General features: G+C 40.6%; 1 protein-coding gene across 2 annotated transcripts in view; it reads right to left on the bottom strand.

The window, feature by feature from the left end:
- Positions 1-1,387: 1,387 nt before the first annotated feature.
- The window catches only part of MTMR2 (myotubularin related protein 2), a 124,770-nt gene continuing 104,827 nt past the window's right edge, over positions 1,388-21,330 (bottom strand). For both annotated transcript variants that reach the window (XM_044258265.1, XM_044258267.1), the window contains 6 exons: positions 17,164-17,349; positions 14,450-14,656; positions 8,924-9,016; positions 5,599-5,712; positions 3,465-3,641; positions 1,388-2,759 (listed from right to left, as the gene is read on the bottom strand). In XM_044258265.1, coding sequence (XP_044114200.1) covers positions 2,598-2,759; positions 3,465-3,641; positions 5,599-5,712; positions 8,924-9,016; positions 14,450-14,656; positions 17,164-17,349 — 939 coding nt within the window. In that variant the 3' untranslated portion in view covers positions 1,388-2,597. The remainder of the gene's footprint in view (positions 2,760-3,464; positions 3,642-5,598; positions 5,713-8,923; positions 9,017-14,449; positions 14,657-17,163; positions 17,350-21,330) is intronic.

Below are 21,330 nucleotides of genomic sequence, written 5' to 3'. Positions count from 1 at the left end.
AGCTTTTGAGTTTTCTTCCGGGCGGTAACTCCCTGCTAAAGTTTGATGTGTGTATATAAAAGGTGGTAAAAAGAAAAACACACTGGGGGCACCTGTGTAGCTTAGTGGGTTGGGGGTCTTCTGGTTTCAGCTCAGGTGATGATCTCAGGGTCTTGAGATCCAGCCCCACCTCGGCTCTGGGGGGGCACACAGTGCAGAGTCCTTGAAACTCCCTCTCCCTCTACACCCCCGCCATGCATGCACATCCATCAGCTCTCTCAAATAAAATCTTTGGTTTTGTTTTTAATAGACGGGACGCAGAGTGGGGGAGGTGTGTGCTTAGCACTTGGGGCTTTAGGTGTGCCCATGGCCTGGTAGGGCAGTCCTTGAGTGGGGGATTCCCAAAGGCACATGGATGGACCTCTTGCTGGAATCCCAGAGCTTATGGCAGGAACCATGTCCCTTCAGCTCTCTCTGACTTGTTTTTTCTTTCCCTCTACCCAGTCATGGAAGTCTCTCCTCAGAAATCTAGGTGTTCCTGAAAAGCAAAAGAACCCTCCAACTGCAGCCCATTGCTGTTGAGCACTTCTGGGTACCCCGTTCTCGTTCTACCACCTCCACTAAGGAGGTCACCACGGTCACTGCCACTGTAACTCCCCTGGCTCCATAATTTCCTTGGACTTGATGTGCAGAGGCGCTTCTGTTCAATCAAGGATGTCCAGCTGGTTGTAAGTCGAGGCGGAGGAAAGAGGAACATCTCACAAGGCCATCAAGATCCTCACATTGCCCCCAGGGGATTCTCTTAAATGCACTCCACTTTAAAGACTTCTGTTAAGGTGAAAAGGAGACCCCTGGAAAAGTCTTAAAATGGTAAGTGATAGATTTGCATTTCCATTGCTCTGAACTTTGAGTGGAATTTAAAGTGGATGTGTAGGGTACTGAGACAAAGTCTGAAACTCTTGATCTCTTCAGTCATCTGTATTTTTATGTGGTATCAGACCAAAATGATCAAGGCTTAAATGAGGAAAATGAAAGAATGGACATCAATGGGTTTGTAAAATATCTGGAAGAGAAAACTTAGCTTCAGTTGATGGGCTGGCTGCTCAAAAATACCCTGACGACTTTTTTTTTTTAATGTGTATCATACAAAGACCAAATCATCCTGGTACTAATTTTGCTAATACTGGAGGTAGCGAGAAAAATTACAGTTCCTCACCACCAGACCCAACAACAAGGCTGAGGTCACAAGTGAAAGAACACTGCCTTGTTTAGTACTGCTTGATTTGGGTATTAAAGCAAAATGGGTTGAAACTGAACACTTCAATCTGGAGCAGGTGCTAAGCCACCCTTCTTCAAAAACATTTCTGCAAAAGACATTTAAGGCAAACAACTTAGGATAAGGACAGTGTTTTAAAAGTCAGTTGAAATTTCCTTTTAATTAAAGAACCAAGGGACAAGAAGCTCCTTTGTTACAGTACATAACATATGGCTCTTAAGGTATCAGGGAGTCAAATGTTTACACCAGTGCTGAACTGTTACTGGCAGGTGAACAGTGAAGCAGTATCTCCTTTACTGGCATTGGGATTGTAACATATTTGTACATGCAGTAAATTCTTTGGTAGACTTAATCTTTCAGTAGAATTACAGAATTTGCAAAGTAAAGTAGTAAAATATCTCATGTAAAATTTGAGCATATTTCCCACCCATAAGCTATTTATACAGATTTCAGGAAAAAAGTCAATCCTAGTAAACTTTTAAAATATTGCCTCAAAACTCAGCCAATTAACTTCTGTGTTCAGACACACACACAAAAAACCATAAATGCAATAAAGGGAATAATGAATTTGTAAATATGTTTCATTATGTTTCTAGTAACTGGGCAAATGGAAACTAATCTGAAGGGTGTGGAATTCTTTGAAGTCCTGGGCGGCTACTGCTTCCGCCTCTCAATCCCGCGCCCGCTCCCAAGCACATCTCTAAGGCATCCATTCGGACAGCTATCTACTACATCTTAAATACATATGCCAGTAAGGACAGCAATAATTTTCAACTACTACTATGCCATAGTATCCTCAGATCTTTGCCATATCATATATGAAGAGTGTGGGTGCAGAAAGGTGATGAAAGTAAATCACTATTACAGAAAAGAAAAACCCACGACGGGGGAAGGGAGTATCATGTGATTCTGAGCTTTCGTCCCGTTGAGGCTCAACGTGTCATGGCAGGGAACTGCAGTGTCGGTGCGCTGAGCTTCACTGGGATGCTCCTTCCCTCTGTGCAGCCAGTTCTCTTCCAGCAGGAGGCGTGTTTCCGAAGTGTCTGTATTTTGATTTTAAAATCAGAAACTTGCTCCCACCGTGGATCTGGTAATGAAGCATCTAAATATTCTTTGGGTGACTCAGAAGATTAGTGTCATCATCGTGGAATTACATAGGGCGTTACTTCACGTACGCCACCTGCACTGCCCCAGTTCTAAACCCCTCCTGGAGAGATTTAAAATAAATAAAGCAACTGCACTTCTCCCAGGGCTGGGTTCTAACTTCAGAAGACCGTATACTCCTAAAGCTGCCACTGTAATGCGGAGTTCATGGCCATGCTGACCCCCTCGGACAGTCCCCTCACACAACAGTTTGGACAGGAGTGACACACTGTGCAGGAGAACTGGCCCTCTCGGAGGAGGAGGTTGATCGGTTGGAAATCTCTCTCTGTAGTTCCTCTACTTTTTTCTGAAGCTCTGCTCGTTTAGCAAGAAGTTCTTTATATCTGTTGTGAATGGGCTCCTACAAGAGCAAAATACCATAATGTCATTCAATGAGGCAGGCGTAAACAAACCCAAAGTCCAATCGTGCTGGTATACAGTTCTTTCCCTAAGTGCTGTCATGGGCATTTGCTTGGCTCTGGGGACCAGGCCAACCTTTCCAGCACATCAGTGAGAATAAACTGAACTCTAGTGACAGCCCCGCTCTTCCAGTGACTTTCCCAGGGCTCCCGAGTACTTCCACAGGTATACCCTGCAGCTGTTACTTTAAAAACAACCAAGTAACAAGACAGTAAGTAAAAGCCAAAACTCACAGATTTCCTGTCACTTAGCTGCAGATTTTTAGTCTTTTAAACAGTTCTAAGTAGTATATATTCTATAACGTGTTTCAGAATGGACCAGAATTGGTCAGGCTTTTAATTTTCTTCAAGCTATTTCCTCAAACCTATTAAAATGACCTGCAGAAGTCATCCAATCCCCCACACTCATTTTCCCGAGAAGGGAAGAAAAGTGCTTCATCCAGGACCATTCAAGCAAAGACAAGGCACGAACACAGTTCATTGATGACCCCCATGTAGTGCTTTTTCTACTATACAATATAAATGTTAACAGGAAAAAAGGAAAAGTTTTAAATATGCCTAATTTTTCTAGTTGCTTTATAGGTAATGAACCTAAATGATAGAACTGCCTGGATGAAACCTCACGCTGTCTGCCGGAGAGCACTCACCTGCGGTTTCATCCGGGGATTCCACCTGACGTAATAGCCCACCCAGAGCTCTAGGTGGCGCATGCTGGCTACCGGGTAAAGGACATGATTGGAGTAGCTCCCGTAGAGAGGATTAGTGAAGTCTTCCAGCTGGCTATTTATGTAAGACCACAGTGACACAGTCCTCTTAGGAAGATTCTGTAAGAACGAAACAGGTATTTTCGATTATTGAATATCTCTTGGGAGGGAGAGGACATGGACACTTCAGTGACACCCTACTTTCATTCAAATCAGAGAGTACTATAAAACACTGCAATTAATTCATTAAAAATTTAAACGAGTTCTCATACTAGCAATTCCACTCAGGTATATATACCAAGAGAACAGAAACATATGCACACAAAAACCTGTACACAGATGTTCAAATGGGCATTACTCATAAGAGCAAAAGGAAGAAACAACCCAAAAGTCCATCAACTGATAAAATGGATAAAATGTAGTCTATTTATATAATGGAATAATATTTCACCACGAAAAGGAATAAAGTAGTGATGCATACTACAAATTGAACTTTGGAAACACACTAAGTGAAAGAAGCCAGACACAAAGGTCTCATCTTGAATGATTCCATTTATAGGATGTATCCAGAAGGGGCAAATCCAGAGAGTAGTGATGGCCAAGGGACCAGGGGAGGAGACCAGGGAGAAGCTGCAAACAGGGACACGGTTACTTCTCAATGTTTAAAGTCAGCAGTGGTAACAGTTGTACAACTCTAGATAACTGAAAACTACTAAATTATACACTTTTATGGACTGCAAATTACAGCTCAGCAAAAAAAGATTATTTTCTTAAAATCAAGATATAGTTAAATCCTATTCAAGCCTCTCAAAAGATGAGGAAAAAAGTATCTTTGGAACTTAGGTGGTTTTAGTTATCTAACATCCGGTAAGTTCTTAAAGCACTTCTTCTGTATGGGAATGCTAACTGCAAGCTGGCCACTGAAGAGACGGTTTTTTCAAAATTTCCTGGGGCACCTGCGTGGCTCAGTTGGTTTAGCGTCTGCCTTCAACTCAGGTCATGATCCTGGGATGAAGTCCCTTGTGGTGGGGCTCCATGCTCAGCGTGGAGCCTGCTTTCTCCTCTCCTTTCTGCTGCTCCCTACCTCTCATGTGCTTCCTCTCAAATAATCTTTAAGAAAAACATTTTTAATACCTGCTTTCAAAGAACGTACAGTCTGCTACATGGCAGTTACTATGGTGTTCTGTAGTTTATTTTATTGAACCACACAATAGTACTATTTTTCCCCATTTACCAAGGCAGAAATGAATTTGCACAAGGTTATAAGACAAGGGATAGATCCATGATTGCATCCCAGGCAGCCTGGCCCCAGAGCAAGCACTCCTTGCAACGATGCTTTATAGAAGAGCATGAATAAACTGGTTGGCAACCACACTTTTGGAATTAAAATTGATGCAGGGGGAGACACCCAATCAAGAGGATTTGGAATTTCATACATCGGAGGCATGTATTTCAAGGTCAGAAGTAAAACTTGAAATGTCATCCTTATACGGTTTCTTCTAAATACCAACCACTTAGCAGTGATCTCCCTGGGGAAGCAGAGAAGATTAGTGTCATAATCGTGGAATTACACAGGGTGTTATTTCTTTCTACACAGTATCTCTTCAGTGTTCGGTGGTTTTATGGTATTATTTTACAATTTAAAAAAAAAAAACCTAAAATGGCTCATACATATGCACCATATATCTGGGGATCTCTTCATTCGTATGTGTATTTTTCTTGCTAATTAGATGCTTCTGCACCTGCTCTGAAGGATTTCCATCCCGCAAGGACTGGTGCTCCTGAGAGTACACAGACTTCGATTCTCTTTAGCAGACACTACTTTTCAGCTGTAAACGCACCTGCACCTGACAGCTAGCTGGTACCTTCAGCCTCACAACAGAGGTACTTGAAAACCAATCAGGATCAGATTTATGGAAAGAAGCCATCGTATACATCATATACACAGGAATAAAACATGACCAAAGAAATCACCCAAGAGGACTGTTAGGTTGAAAACTATCAGAGAATGCACTGTCGCAGGGAACATCACATATATTGGGAGTAGAAGGGGGGAGGGTCATGGCTCATATTTTACCTCTTTTCCTCTCTGAAGTTCACTGTTACAGAGGAATGTTCCAAATAAACAGCTATATAGATGGTCCAAAATGGTAATGAGAAAATATTCATTGAATTCAAATGCTGTAGGAAACTGCAAATTGAATACCACAAACACAAAATTATTAGGACATTTTTTTCAAGCATATTTATCCCCATATATGGGGAGGTTCTTTGTAATACTTCTTAAAATTAGGTTAAACAATGTTCAAAACTATGTTTTTCTAAGCCATTGTAGCATTATCTTCATTCTCCGTTCAAAAATCACTCTACCACTTTTCTGAGATTTCTCCCCCTGAGAAATCCTTTTCTTGTGCAGCGAGAGTTTAAATGGTGTGACCTTGGTGTTTCCATATCTCCCTGTATCTGTTAATCCTAACCTTGAAGAGGGATGAATTTTGACTTTGGCAATTCTGACAATTCTTGGCCTTTCTTTGCCAAAAATGACTTACAGCATAGTAAGATTTTCTTTAAATTTTCAGCAACATAGTTTTTGTTTCAGGGATTACACAAAAAATATCACTGTCTCCAGATAATGTCAGCAATGCACAAAAATAAAGATCCAAGGCAGATGTGCAGATCATTTAAAAGCCAGCCTATTCAAACCTGGGATCAGCAGTTCAGCAGCCTCTTTCTAACAAAAAGAAAATGCCCTTCCTCTTTAACCTAGGACAAGAGCTTGACCAGGTATCTTAATATTACCTAAACAACAAATCTGGGGTGGGGGTGAACTTATCAAGGATGGAGGGCAGATCCCAGGAGGGGAAAGAGTTCATATAATCCACCCTTATCCAGCTAATACTTCAAAAATTTTTTAACAGTCTCCATGAAAACTGTACCAATTGCAGGACTGTGAAAAAGAAAGTCTACGAATAAATGGACTATAGATTTGGGGAATAGATATTGGTTCCAAGTCTGTCTTAGAATGATCCCTACCTAGTAGTACAAGAAAACAGCCTGAACTGCATTCACAAGGGATAAGAATGAAACTGTCTTTGTCTCCACATTTCCTAAATTTAGAAGCAGGTAACAGCAAATTTCTCGAACGAGGAAGGCTAACTAGCCTGCCTTGAATGATCATTTCTGTGGCTGTGAAGCTGAACCAGGTGATCGGAGCACATGTCAACAAAAAGCCAATTACCTGTAAGAAACCTGGTCAAATCACAGTCACTCATTTACAAAATAAATCCCATCCCCTGTACTGTTACACACCCTTAACAGCCTTATTAGCCAACTGTGAATGCATTCTGACTCATTACACAGCCATCCAAAGGAGCTATGCCTGTGAGCAGTTTCTCATCTTTTCAACAAAAGCACATGCTCAGTCATGAGAAGAGAAGAGAGCTGCAATGGCAGGCAGGTCCCTACCCCAAAACAGAGGCAGTGGAGCAGGAACTTCTCAGAGAAGAGGAGGAATATTTTCTCCTCCTGACGGCTTTAGAATTGGAAGGGCCCTTCACCAACTGCTTCCTGACCCAGGAGTGAGGGGCTGGGGCCAGGAGTTGGGGGACAGGTAGAATCTGGCTAATCGCCACATAACCGATGTCACTTTCACAAGTGTGTTTAAGTCTCTGCACAAAAGTTCAATTATTTACAGAAAGAGTGATGGCCCATAAACATGCCTAACAGGTTCTATGTTCCAGAATATACAGGAAAACAGACCTGGATGTCTAAGATAAAGATACATCACTATATGACATACTTTCAGTTCCATCAGAGAAATGTAAAATGAAACTGATTTTCTATGCAGTAACTTAAGCTCAGAATTGGAGTGAAGCTGCTTTTAGGTCTACAGTGTGTAGTAATTTAGGGAGGCAGGTACTTACCGCGTACTCTTCTATGCAAACAACTGGCAAATGGGATTTTGTTTCTAACAAACATATCAGAACTCATATATCTGCACAGGCTGCCCCTTTAGGGGAATTCCCTGGGGAAAGCAGTGCCCAGCCATCAATGGTGACATGGCTTCAAACCGCTTTTTGAGCCTTTTCAAAGGGCATATTTAATTTTCGCCAAGAGTCAAATGTTATTTAAAAATCAAATATGGTACTAGTCAATAGTGGCTCTTCTTGTTTTTGGTCAAACACCCAAAAAAGGACTGGCAAGGATTTGCAGAGCTGCCATTACAAACTCAAGGGCAATTCCAAAGAAAAAATTCAAACCTCATCCAAAAGTAGTAAACACCATTAAACTCTACAGTTAAGTTTCTCCCCTTCTCCCAACACACCAAGAGCCTTTTATAGAACAAAACTCTAAGTGTCATACACATTAGCAGGTATATTTTAAATTCCAGCCTCATCATTCCATCATCATATCTACTACAACAATGCATTTAACCCAGCAGCTTTCAAAATAATCCAAATAATTTCAATAATCCAAATAATTTCAAAATAATCCACTAAACCGATATGCCATTGGGGGAAATGCTTATATAATTGGTGTATTTCATCTAAAGATCACCATTCGTTTTCTTTTAATGAAATAATAGTGTTTTCTCGAAGCTAAAATGTAATCCTAAAGCTAAGCAGAGATAGCAACTGCCCTATTTTATATTCGTGTGGCGGACTCACTAAGAACAAACCGGACTCCCAGTTGTCTGAGGTCTAATAAACCCTTGGGCAAATAATTAGCTGACATAGCAGTGACCTGTAGCCAAGCTCTGGGATGATTTTTCTTGAGTTCAATATGTTTAAGACACCAACCCCTCGCCTCACTAGTGAAGTGATCCCAGAGCAAAGCAGGTGTTTTTCAATCTCCCCCAATATCTTTCCAAAAGACTAAATCCATTACCATTAATATTTCAAACCAGTTTGTTAGAAAGTTAATAGAAGGTCTAAAAAACAATCTCTCTATGCCTAAGAACAAAAAGAACTGAATCTATTACATATCTACCTACTCATTATTCCCATGTAAATGTATTTTTCCATTCCTTAAAACAGGATTTTATTTTGCTCCAGTGAACTTGCTTCATTTCTTCACCTCTACCTTCTCTAGCAATGTATAGACGACCTTCTGGGTAAATATATTACAGTTAACTACTTGTCCAAAACAAAGGAGTAAACCTCTCGGGTTATTATTAATGCCACTGGTTGAAATGCTAATGGATCAAATTGTCAAGTGTTTAATACGATCTCCAAATAATGTCCTTTAACTTAGTTCATAATGTAATAAGTAATAGTTCTATTACCAAGAAATCTTCCCAGAATTTCCATTTTACATGCAATGTAGGAAAATCACTGACCACACCTCCCAACTCTGGATGGCTTAAAAGAAAGATGTAAGAATGACTATCCCAGATAAGTTACCTGTCTTGTCATTTGCCAGACACAGTCAATAAACTGAAGGAAAACAGGTGATCTGTCTGCATCTGCATGGTTCTTATCTCCATGGCCAAGTCTCTGGAGCAAAAAGAGTGAAAATCTGTATGAGCTTTGTGGAATTTTTCTTTTTCATGGAAATAAATTTATTTTCCAATTAAAGTAATATCTTCCAGTATTTTTTAAAGTTCAAAAGTCTTTTTAAAAAAGCACAGGGGGGACACCTGGGTGGCTCAATGGGTTAAAGCCTCTGCCTTCGGCTCAGGTCATGATCCCAGGGTCCTGGGCTGGAGCCTCGCATCAGGGTCCATGCTCAGTGGGGAGCCTGCTTCCTCCCTCTGCCCCACTCTCTCGCCCACTCATTCTTTTTCTCTCTCTCAAAAATAAACAAACTCTTTAAGAAATTAATTAAATAAAAGAGCACAGCAAGGAAAACAGAAATCACTCATAGTCTTACCAAGCAGAAGGCTCTGTTATCATTTTGATGTACAAACTGCCATATTATTTACTGACATGAATGCTTGTTATAGGAAATTACAGCTTTAACAAGAGGAACCCAGATCTTAAGAGGTTGATAATGGAAGACAGGAGCAGTCAGACCTCAGAACCCCAGATTTTTTGTCCCAGAGATTTAATATTCCCTAAATATTAACAGATACTTGTCCAACAGCCTCAGGAAGCACGGGTCTCCTTTAACAATGTGCCCAGGGAGTGCAGGGGGGCCCTGTCATATCTTATCTCATCTGTCTTTATCAAGAAGAATCACATCAGCACAAACTCTTGAAAACCTGTAAAGAATGCTTGACATCTGTCTTCCAAGCATGTACTCACCTCCTTTCTCAGTTTTTTTCTCTTCTAAGGACCTTTGCCCCAGATGACTGTAACGGACCCTCCACACTCCAAAACAGTGATTCTAAAAGTCTGGTCCACAGATTACCAGGGGCCAGGGGGTAGGGCTGGGGGGTAGGGGTGGGGGAGGGAGAGGGGTCTGTGATGTCAAAACTATTTTCATAATAATACTAAAACGTTATTTGCCTTTTTCAATGCACTAACATTTTCGCTGAGAGTGCAAAAGTGACGAAGGATAAAACTCTGGGTTCCTTAGGAGAACTCAAGCAAGGCACTGGAATCCAGCTGCACAAGTAGTGTCAGGCCCTGCCTTGCCACACACTCGCAGTCAAATGAAAGGGTGGGGAGAGCCAGTTTCCTTGATGAAGCAGTAAAAATTAATCCCGCTAAGTCTTCTCCCCTTAAGGACAGCCTGTATAACAAAATGGGAAATACACATAATGTTCTGCAGCTGCAAACCTTAGCTGATGGTACAAAACACCACGTTTTCATGGAACATCGTTTTGACTTGAAAGAACTGATATATATAAACTACAGTTATTAAGACTCGAAAGTCTTGCAGGCTTTTTTTTTTTTTTTAATGTACAAAGCAAATGTGTCATTTCAAGGAAAACTGATAAAATTCAAGCTTTCAAGCTTTGAGTGCACATTAGATTTTTGGGAAACTACCTGTCAAAATAAGTTTGGTAATAGACGTTTCTGATAAAATCACTGGTGATGCTCACAAATGAGATGATAGTCTATAAGGAAATGCATTAATACTCGAAGAGCTGTGTAAATAAGGAAGCCAGTATTTTCCAAATAACCAACACCTGATGTTACAGAATCACACATGGGTAAAAGCTCTATTCAAAGCTCAAGACAGACCAATGAAATTTAATAGAAAGGACAGTGAAAACCTCATTGATCTAGTTTTGGATTTTACATTACAAGAAACCTCAATGAAATCAGCATTTGTTAAATTTAGGCACAGTATGAAAGAATATCCACAATTCCCTGAAAATGCTATCAAAACACTCTGATTTCAACCTGCATATCTGCGTGTGGTCAGATTTTCCTCATTTACATCAAGCAGCAGCACACATTGCAATAAAGTAGTTGTGAAATTCGGCTGTCTTCTAATAAGCCAGACGTGAAGGGAATTTGCACAAAATGTAAAACAATGCCACCCTTCACACTAACCTTTTTATCGTTGTTGTTTTGGAAAATACAACTCGTTTTCTTTAAAATGCTCTAGCCTGGGCACCTGGGTGTCTCAGTGGGTTAAGCCATTGCCTTCGGCTCAGGTCATAATCTCAGGGTCCTAGGATCGAGTCCCGCATCTGGCTCTCTGCTCAGCAGGGAGCCTGCTTCCCTCTCTCTCTCTGCCTGCCTCTCTGCCTACTTGTGATCTCTCTCTGTCAAATAAATAAAATCTTTAAAAATAAATAAATAAAATAAAATGCTCTAGCCTGCTTCCTCCTCTCTCTCTCTCTGTCTGCCTCTCTGCCTACTTGTGATCTGTCTGTCAAACAAATGAATAAAATCTTTAAAAAAAAATAAAAATAAAGGGGCACCTGGGTGGCTCAGTGGGTTAAAGCCTCTGCCTTCGGCTCCGGTCATGATCCTAGGCTCTTGGGATAGAGCCCCGAGTCCGGCTCTCTGCTTCGCAGGGAGTTTGCTTCTTCCTCTCTCTCTGCCTGCCTCTCTGCCTACTTGTGATCTCTCCCTCTCAATCTCTCTGTCAAATAAATAAAATCTTTAAAAAAAAATTTTTTAAATAAATAAATAAATAAAAATAAAAATAAAGACCCCACAGAGCTCATTGGTTCTCTTCACCACATAAGGACAGAGAGGTCGACAAGCTACAACCCACAATCTATGGCCTTCCACAGAACATGACTACGCTGACACCCTGACCTTGGATTTCCAGCCTTCAAAACTATGAGAAATAAATTTCTATTGAAATTTTACAAGCCACCCAGTTTGTGGTATGACATTAACAGCAACCCAGAGTAAGATTTATTATTTCATTAATATTTATACATTTTTTAACATTTAATTTCTAGGGGTGCCAGGGTGGCTCAGTGGGTTAAGCCTCTGCCTTCAGCTCGGGTCGTGATCCCAGGGTCCTGGGATCGAGTCCCGCATCAGGCTCTCTCCTCAGCGGGGAGCCTGCTGACCCTCTCTCCCTCTCTCTCTGCCTGCCTCTCTGCCTACTTGTGATCTCTCTCTGTCAAATAAATAAATAAATCTTTTTAAAAATTAAATTTCTAATATGACAAATACTGGTAGATATAAACCATATAAACAAAGTTCTTTGGGGTCACCAATAATTGTTAAGAATGGAAAGAGACCCTGACAATGAAAAGTTTGAGACTCACTGCCCTTCATTAACCAGGTGAATGGACCCTCTTGACCAGCTGTCCTTTAATTGCCAAATTCTGCTTTCAGATAAACTGGGGGTAGGGGGAGGGGGATGGAGTAGGGAACCAGAGTTAGCAATCTAGGAATCCACAGCAATTTCCAATGGTCTTAAATGTTTACTATTTTGATCACACTGATATAAACACGTGCAGCTCTGGATGACTAAAACGTCATTTTTGAAGTAAGAGTGTTTTTGTAATGTGTTTTTTCATAGTAAGTATATTTTAGAGAGAACTGAAAAATGTGAGCCATCAGAAAAGATCCTCCAAAAGCCCAGTTTTATTTAACAGTTCAAGTTCAAAAAACCAGACTACCTTTAAATTTGTCTGCTTCTTTCAAGTTAACTCCTGAACTCTTAAACAGCACGAATGGGCCAAGCGAGTTCACTTAAATGTGGATTTATTTTCACAGAACTGTAAAAGTATTTTCTCTTCCTTATGATTTTCTTAGTAACATTTCCTTTTGTCAGCTTCCTTTATTATAAGAATATAGTATATCATACATACAACATACAAAATAGGTGTTAATCGTTTATCTTATTGGGAAGGCTTCCATCACACACAGGATACAGGGAGTTAGGTTCCGGGGAAGAGTCAACAGTTACGTGTGGAGTTTTGACTGCACCCCTCTCTCCTACACTGTGCATTGTGCAAGGGTCATCTGTACTTGTAAACACCGCTGGTACAGGTTAACATTCGAGACTGCATCTGGGTAAGCATCTTTCAGAAAGTCTTTCAGCTACTCTAGAAATGTGCTGCCAGGAGCCACGCACACTCACCGTGGCTCCAACGCCTCTGACAATCTAAGTCTCCCCCTCCATGATTCTCTAACCCCACCCTTCCCTCAACTCTACTCTTGCAAGCTCAGTGTCATCTAGACTTTTGCTCACCCTGTTCCTCCTTTTGGGGAAAATATTCCTACTCTTCACTCCTTAAAATCTGTGATTACAACTAACACAGATGAATAATACATGAAAAACAAGGCCTACACGCTTACTGTTCTCAAGTTTTCTGATCGCAAATTTAGTTTTTAGCAGAAACACAGCTAAAAACCACATGAATGTTTATTTAATTAAAAGGTGCATGACTCCAAAGTATGATGTAGCAAAAAAGCAAAATTGAAAGCTGAATACCCTTTGAAAGGGACATAATAAACCCTTCCTCTATTTTAGGAACCGTGATTAGTTCTGTGTACCACACTTGATGAAAGACATGACCAAAGTCCAGAGGACAACTGGAGGGAAGAGGGGATTGAGATAGGAAAACAATGAAGAAAATTAATGTTTAGCCAGAAGAACTGAAGTTAGGCATGACAGGGGTACACACCTACTTCTAAATATTTGAAGGGCTATCTCATTTGGTTAAGTAGTCATATCTGTTCTTGTCTTCAAAGGGGAAATGGGAAGTAAATTTTGGTTTACTATGAGAAAGAACTTTCTAGTAGGTAGATTTTCTGAAGTGAGACTGGATAGCCTGAGGAAGAGCCTGGCTGCTGGTTTCTGGAGGTGTTAATGCAGAAACTATACAATCATTTCATGGGAACACCACAGAAGACATTCAACACTGAATGCCTGGACACTGAGGTCCTGTCAACTCAGATGTGAGACGAACGACAACATCAAAATAAATTCTGAGGCAAAGAGAGGGCAGGAAAATGTGTTATTCCCATAAAACCAACTGCAGCACTCTCCATATGTATACGCATTACAATGTTAATGCTTTAGGAGGATAATCAAAAAGCTGTTTTATTTCCCACTCTGAGGGAAATTTTTCGTTTTTTTCTCTGATATTTCTTTTGGTCCCAGCCTGTTTTTTTTTTTAAACCCCATTCCTGCGTGAGCACTGCTACTTGGAAGTATTCTTAAATTAAGAATAATAATAAAAACATAAAAAAAAAAAGAATAATAATTAAGCCATCCTTGGCTCCTTTTACATCGAGATCAGAAGCGGCCTGTAATTCTGCAACCATGCCTGAAGGCAGAGATACGCGCACAGATGAAGGAATGGTATCTAATGTCTCCCCCAGCAGGGATCACAGAAGAGACCGAGCCACAGGTGTCCCGACAGCCCTGGTCAGACTACACACTCGCAAGAGGCTATCCTAAGGCTTTCCACAACTAACAAGAACATTCTCTCTAGAAGTTTACCCCTTTAGTATGAAGGAGTGGTTTTCCGTGAGTATCTAGTGAACAAAAGGCTTTGTCTTCACACGCCTCATGTGGGATGCACGTGACGCTGCGAGTCAAGGCTCTATACTCACAAGCTGAAATCGATGTCCAAAGCTCAGCCACTCTTTCTCCACAAGGACCTCGAAGCCTCGGATGCTTCGATAGTAGCCATCCAGCATGAGCATGGCCAGGGAAGTCAGCTGGGCCGTGCGGTCCCAGCCGTCGCTGCAGTGCACCACCACAGACGTCTTCCCGGACTCGACTCTGTCAGCAATCCGAAGAGCGCCCGCGAGAATGAGCTGGAAGATAGAGTTTTCAGTGAAATTTTTTTAAAATTAAGTGCTTCCTTCTTCAAAAGTAACAAATAGTTTTATTACGGACAACTGTCTCAACAACACATGGAGAAAAAAGCCCCTTCCTAAACAGAATTCTTGTAAGTGGCAGAAGATTTTGCCTTTATCACAAGAAAAACCTCATAAATGCAGGCTCCTATTAATCCGCACAATGAAAGAGCCAAATGAAGGGTACGTTCTGGTTCTGTACAAATCAAAAAAGTATGAGTGAGAGAAAAGGATTCGGTTTTAAAGAGATCTGTTTCTAAGAATCTTCAAATATTCCAACGTCATCTATTTAAATAAAAAAATATGCCAAGTGAAGTCATACACGTTACTTACACAATCCCTACCTAACCAAAACAGAATAAAGAGGAAAGCAGTAAAATTGGATCTCTTACCCTATAGCTTCTAGAGCATTTATTTTACTATTTTTATATATGTCACATAGCTTACAGCAAGCCCACTATAAAACTTGAAGCTATTTTTCTGTATTAATATGAATGAAAAATTCTCATCAGATCAATAGATTATGATGTCATCTGGTATTTAAAATAATTTCAGATTTTTTTAAAAATATGCAGACACTGCAAAATAATTAACTTTTCTGAAGTTGAACTTGATTTAAAACTAAACAGAATTAGATATAGCCAAATAAGCAGCACAAAAGCACAATATTCTTTAAAGTGAATAATACAGTTCTCGTCTTCTCTGCAATGGCTAGATGATCCATACTCAGAGATCCATACTCAGATGATCCATACTCAGTGTGGGTCCACAAACATGGATCAGAATGAAAGAAAGTAGATTTACTAGGGTTGGACAATCTCATGATGACCTCCTTTTAATTGTAACTATAGGCATATTCTGGAAATGGGGTACTCTGAAGTAATGTCAATCCTGACTATGCATCAGAGTCACCTGTGAGCAATTTTTTAAGTGTCTGGGCCCCATCTTCACTAATCCTAGCTTACTACTTTATAAATGTCTTCCACTTGTAATTCAGTGGGTTTTGAGACTTATGAATCACTGACCCAAAGTATTAGAACAGCTGGAAAGTTAAGACCATGGTCACCATCCCACCTTCCTTCCCTCCTTCCTTCCCCTATAAAATAAACATTCTGGAGCCCCTTTCCATATGGCAGGTTCTGCTCCAGGTGCTAGAGACAGAGCAGTGAACCAAACAGAGAAAGGGCTAGTACATTCTACTCAGGTGAGGCCAGCCAGATACATGTGAATAAGAAAATACAGACTGTGCCGGAGGACAGGAAGTGAGAGCACCCTGCCAGTGGAGCCGGTATTTGTAAGGTGTGGTGGGGAAAGGCCTTTCTGAGAAGGTGGTATTTGAGCAGAGCTCTGAAGAAGGTGAGGAGGTACGCTTTGCTGCTGTGAGGACTACGGGTGGAGAAGGCAGGCCAGGCACAGCCGGATCTCCTCTGCCTCTAAGGGGATCTGTTTGTTGCCAGAACAAGCTTTCTGGAGAGGCTGTTATATGCTCAGGGAGAACACCCTGCCATTTACAGATGCCGACACTGCAATTTATGTTCGCTTCAAATCAAGTGTCCCGGTTTTCTATTTACACTTCACGCGCTGCAACAGATGGGCCCCCCGGGAACATGTTCCCTGCCTGAGGAGAGTGTGCACTCTGCTACATTCAAGCTTCTAAGCATCTGGAAGAGAAAGAATAAAATTAATCTATAATTCTCAGTAAGATCAAATTGGCCTTCTCTTCAGTTCTGTCCAAATTTGAGAGATTCTAATGTGAGCACGTGTCTGCTCCTTACTCTTTATTTCTCAGTATGAACGTGTGTACAGCTAGTCTCCATCTTGGGACGTGGTGTTACTGGGATTCAGACCACGTCTGAGAAAAGTATGTAACTGTACAAAGTGCAATTGCATCTGCTGCTCCAAACATGACAGTGACAGGCTAGGCACACTAGCGTTCACGGGGTAGACTCCACATCATTTAGCCTCACACCCTCATTCAACCGCTTCACCTCCCTCACACACATGGTGCTGCCCTAGCTCCTGAGGGGTCCAAAAACATTAACAAATTATCCAGCCCAGGTTTCCATGAATTAGGAATATATACTGGCTGACACAAGACCATTAAATGAAGTGTAAGGTCGTACTTGATGAGCTGGAAAGAGAAAGCAAAGTGAAAGTGCAGAGAAAATGGAAGAGAAGAAGTCAGAACTGGGGTCTGAAGGACAAGAAGAATTCAGCCAGGGCGGGGCAGGGAGGCGGAGAGAAGACCACAAGAGAACCAAATGCGCAGTCCAGGAAACTAATTCATTCAAGCAACACAGCTTAGAAGTACTTACAATTTTCAAAGAGTTATCCCTTTTTCATTGTATGGAAAGATACCTTCATCTTACAGTTCCATTGTAAGAAGAGTGTGGAAATAGAGGGGCAGAGAAACCCCTTGTCTGATACTCTGTAATAATATAAGGGAATAATAACAAATACCGAACCTTAATATGTTCAAGCCAGTGAGTAGATTCCAAGTTAGACAGCCAGTGAGTCTCCTCAATGTTAGGGTACACAATCTCCTTAAGTTTTCGTAAAGATTCTCTCATAACATGAATATTGTGGATATCCAGAAAAACTAGTTCTGCATTTTGATAGGCATCTTCGCTCTCATAACCTCCACCCTTCGCCTGGGAAAAAAGCAAACACCGCAGGAAATCATAAATGAAGGTACACCCACTGTACATAAACATGTGAACAGGTGCCACAAAATATCCAATAGCAGGACAGATGCTTTTTTTTTTTTTTTTTTAAAGATCTTATTTGAGAGAAAGAGCGACAGCACAAGCAGAGGTGGGGGAATGGCAGGGATAGAGGGAGAGGGAGAAGCAGACTCCATGCTAAGCACGGAGCCTGACGCGGGGCTTGATCCCAGGAACCAGGGATGATGACCTGAGCTGAAGTCAGATGCTTAACCAACTGCGTCACCCTGGTACCCCAGTGATACATATTACTGATGAATAGGAAAACTCCATGGGAAAATGTCAACAGGTCAGGACATCGTAACAGCCACTCTCACTACACGTTCTTCTTTATAAAATGGGAACATACACTCTTACTCTGACTTTCTTATGTGGCTGTTATAAAATTTAAATGTGATACCATATATGAAGGTCCTTCAACATGTTAAAGCACTAAACTTTTCCCACCAATATTTCCAGTTCTACCCAAACAAAATTTATTAGAGAAGGCTGAAATCACTGGCTCTGTGTGCAGAGAAAACATCTAGTTGGTTTCATTCTGGTCCATGATTCTTCACCTCCCGTCCTCATCACCTCATTTTAATTGGAATATTTGCAAGATGCCTTGCAATCATAGTGACTTGCCTCTATTTCAACCACATAATTATTTCCAAATAAAAAGACAGAACAGTTATAAAAGCATAGAATACCATAGTATATGGTAAATCTACATCCACAAAACAGGATGAGAAATATTTGGTGTTCAAAATACGCTGTGGCTGAAAAGAACTCATTTATTTATTTATTTTGAGGGGCTGAAACTTTTTTAATTATTTTTATTAATATATAATGTATTATTTGACAGGTCTGTGAATTGTCAGGCTTACACAATTCATAGCACCCACCATGTCACATACCATCCCCAATGTCCATAATCCAACCACCCTCTCTATACACTCCCTCCCCACAGCAACCCTCAGTTTGTTTTGTGAGATTAAGAATCTCTTATGGTGTCTCCCTCCTGATCCAAACTTGTTTCATTTTTTTCCTTCCCTACCCCCCAAACCCCAAACCCTGCCTCTCAAGTTCCTCATATCAGGGACTTCAAGTGATAATTGTCTTCCTCTGATTGGCTTATTTCACTCAGCATAATACCCACTAGTTCCAACCATGTCCTTCCAAAGGGCAAAATTTCATTTCTTTTGATGGCTGCATAGTATTCCATTTTACATATATATATATATATATATATATATATATATATATATATATATATATATCACTTCTTCTTTATCCATTCATCTGTTGATGGACATCTAGGTTCTTTCCATAGTTTGGCTATTGTGGACGTTGCTACTGCAAACATTCAGGTGCATGTGCCCCTCCGGATCACTACATTTGTATCTTTACAGTAAATACCCAGTAGTGCAATTGCTGGGTCATAGGGTAGCTCTATTTTTCACTTTTTGAGGAACCTCCATGCTATTTGCCAGAGTGGCTCACCAGCTTGCATTCCCACTAACAGTGTAGAAGGGTTCCCCTTTCTCTGCATCCTCATCAACTTCTGTTGTCTCCTGACTGGTTAATTGTAGCCATTCTGACTAGTGTGAGGTGGTATCTCATTGTGGTTTTGATTTGTATTTCCCTGATGCCGAGTGATGTGGAGCACTTTTTCATGTGTCTTTTGGCCATCCGGATGTCTTCTTTGCAGAAATGTCTGTTCATGTCTTCTGCCCACTTCTTGATTGGATTCTTTGTTCTTTGGGTGTGAGTTTGATAAGTTCTTTATAGATTTTGGATACTAGCCCTTTATCTGATATGCCATTTGCAAATATCTCTCCCATTCTGTCAGCTGTTTTTGGTTTTATTAACTGTTTCCTTTGCTGTGCAAAAGCTTTTGATCTTTTTTTTTTTTAAAGATTTTTATTTATTTATTTGAGAGAGAGAGACAGTGAGAGAGAACATGAGCGAGGAGAAGGTCAGAGAGCGAAGCAGACTCCCCATGGAGCTGGGAGCCTGATGTGGGACTCGATCCCGGGACTCCAGGATCACGCCCTGAGCCGAAGGCAGTCGTCCAACCAACTGAGCCACCCAGGCGTCCCCAAAAGCTTTTGATCTTGATGAAGTCCCAATAGTTCATTTTTGCCCTTGCTTCCCTTGCCTCTAGCAATGTTTCTAGGAATAAGTTGCTGTGGCTAAGGTTGAAGAGGTTGCTGCCTGTGTTCTCCTCAAGGATTCTGATGGATTCCTGTCTCACATTGAGTTTTTTCATCAATTTTGAGTCTATTTTTGTATGTGGTGTAAGGAAATGGTCCAGTTTTATTTTTCTGCATGTGGCTGTCCAATTTTTCCAACACCATTTGTTGAAAAGATTGTCTTTTTTCCATTGGACATTCTTTTCCTACTTTGTCAAAGATTAGTTAACCGTACAGTTGAGGTTCTATTTCTGGGCTCTCTATTCTGTTCCATTGATCTATGTGTCTGTTTTTGTGCCAGTACCATACTGGCTTGATGATGACAGCTTTGTAATAGAGCTTGAAGTCTGGAATTGTGATTCCACCAACTTTGGCTTTCTTTTTCAACATTTCTTGCTATTTGAGGTCTTTCCTGGTTCCATATAACTTTTAGGATTATTTGTGCCATTTCTTTGAAAAAAATTGATGGTATTTTGATAGGGGTTGCATGAAATGTGAAGATTGCTACAGGTAGCTTAGACATTTTCACAATATTTATTTTCCCAATCCATGAACATGGAATGTTTTTCCATTTCTTTGCATCCTCCTCAATTTCTTTCATGAGTACTTTATAGTTTTCTGAGTACAGATTCTTTGCCTCTTTGGTTAGGTTTATTCCTAGGTATCCTATGGTTTGGGGTGCAATTGCAAATGGGATTGACTCTTTAATTTCTCTATGTTCTGTCTTGCTGTTGGTATATAGAAATGCAACTAATTTCTGTGCATTGATTTTATATCTTTACACTTTACTGAATTCCTATATGAGTTCTAGCAGTTTTAGAGTGGAGTCTTTTGGGTTTTCCACATAAGGCATCATATCATCTGCAAAGAGTGAGAGTTTGACTTCTTCTTTGCCAATTCAGATGCCTTTTCTTTTTGTTGTCTGATTGCTGAGGCTAGGACTTCTAGTACTATGTTAAATAGCAGTGGTGATAGTGGACATCCCTGCCATGTTCCCGATCTTAGCAGAAAAGCTCTCAGTTTTTCTCCATTGAGAATGATATTCGCTGTGGGTGTTTCATACATGGCTTTGAGGATATTGAGGTATGTACCCTCAATCCCTACACTTTGAAGAGTTTTGATCAAGAAAGGATGCTGTACTTTGTCAAATGCTTTTTCAGCATCTACAGAGAGTATCATATGGTTCTTATTCTTTCTTTTATTAATGTATTGTATCACACTGATTTGCAGATGTTGAACCAAACTTGCATCCCAGGAATAAATCCCACTTGGTCGTGATGAATAATCCTTTTAATGTACTGTTGGATCCTACTGGCTAGTATTTTGGTGAGAATTTTTGCATCTGTGTTCATCAAGAATATTGGTCTGTAATTCTCCTTTTTGATGGGGTCTTTGATATGGGGATCAAGGTAATGCTGGCATAAAATGAGTTTGGAATTTTCCCCTCCATTTCTATTTCTTGGAACAGTTTCAGGGGAATAGGTATTAATTCTTCTTTAAAGGTTTGGTAGAATTCCCTTCAGGAGCTGTCTGGCCTTGGGCTCTTGTTTCTTAGGAGATTTTTGATGACTGTTTCAATCTCCTTACTGGTTATGGGTCTGTTCAGGTTTTCTGTTTCTTCCTGGTTCAGTTTCGGTAGTTTATATGTCTCTAGAAATGCATCCATTTCTTCCAGATTGTCAAATTTGCTCGCATAGAGCTGCTCATAATATGTTCTTATAATTGTTTGTATTTC

Source organism: Neovison vison, chromosome 7 (genome assembly GCF_020171115.1).
Source record: "Neovison vison isolate M4711 chromosome 7, ASM_NN_V1, whole genome shotgun sequence".
Taxonomy (NCBI): domain Eukaryota; kingdom Metazoa; phylum Chordata; class Mammalia; order Carnivora; family Mustelidae; genus Neogale; species Neogale vison.
Note: the sequence above shows the minus strand (reverse complement) of the source record. Positions and strands in the feature narration are given on the sequence as shown.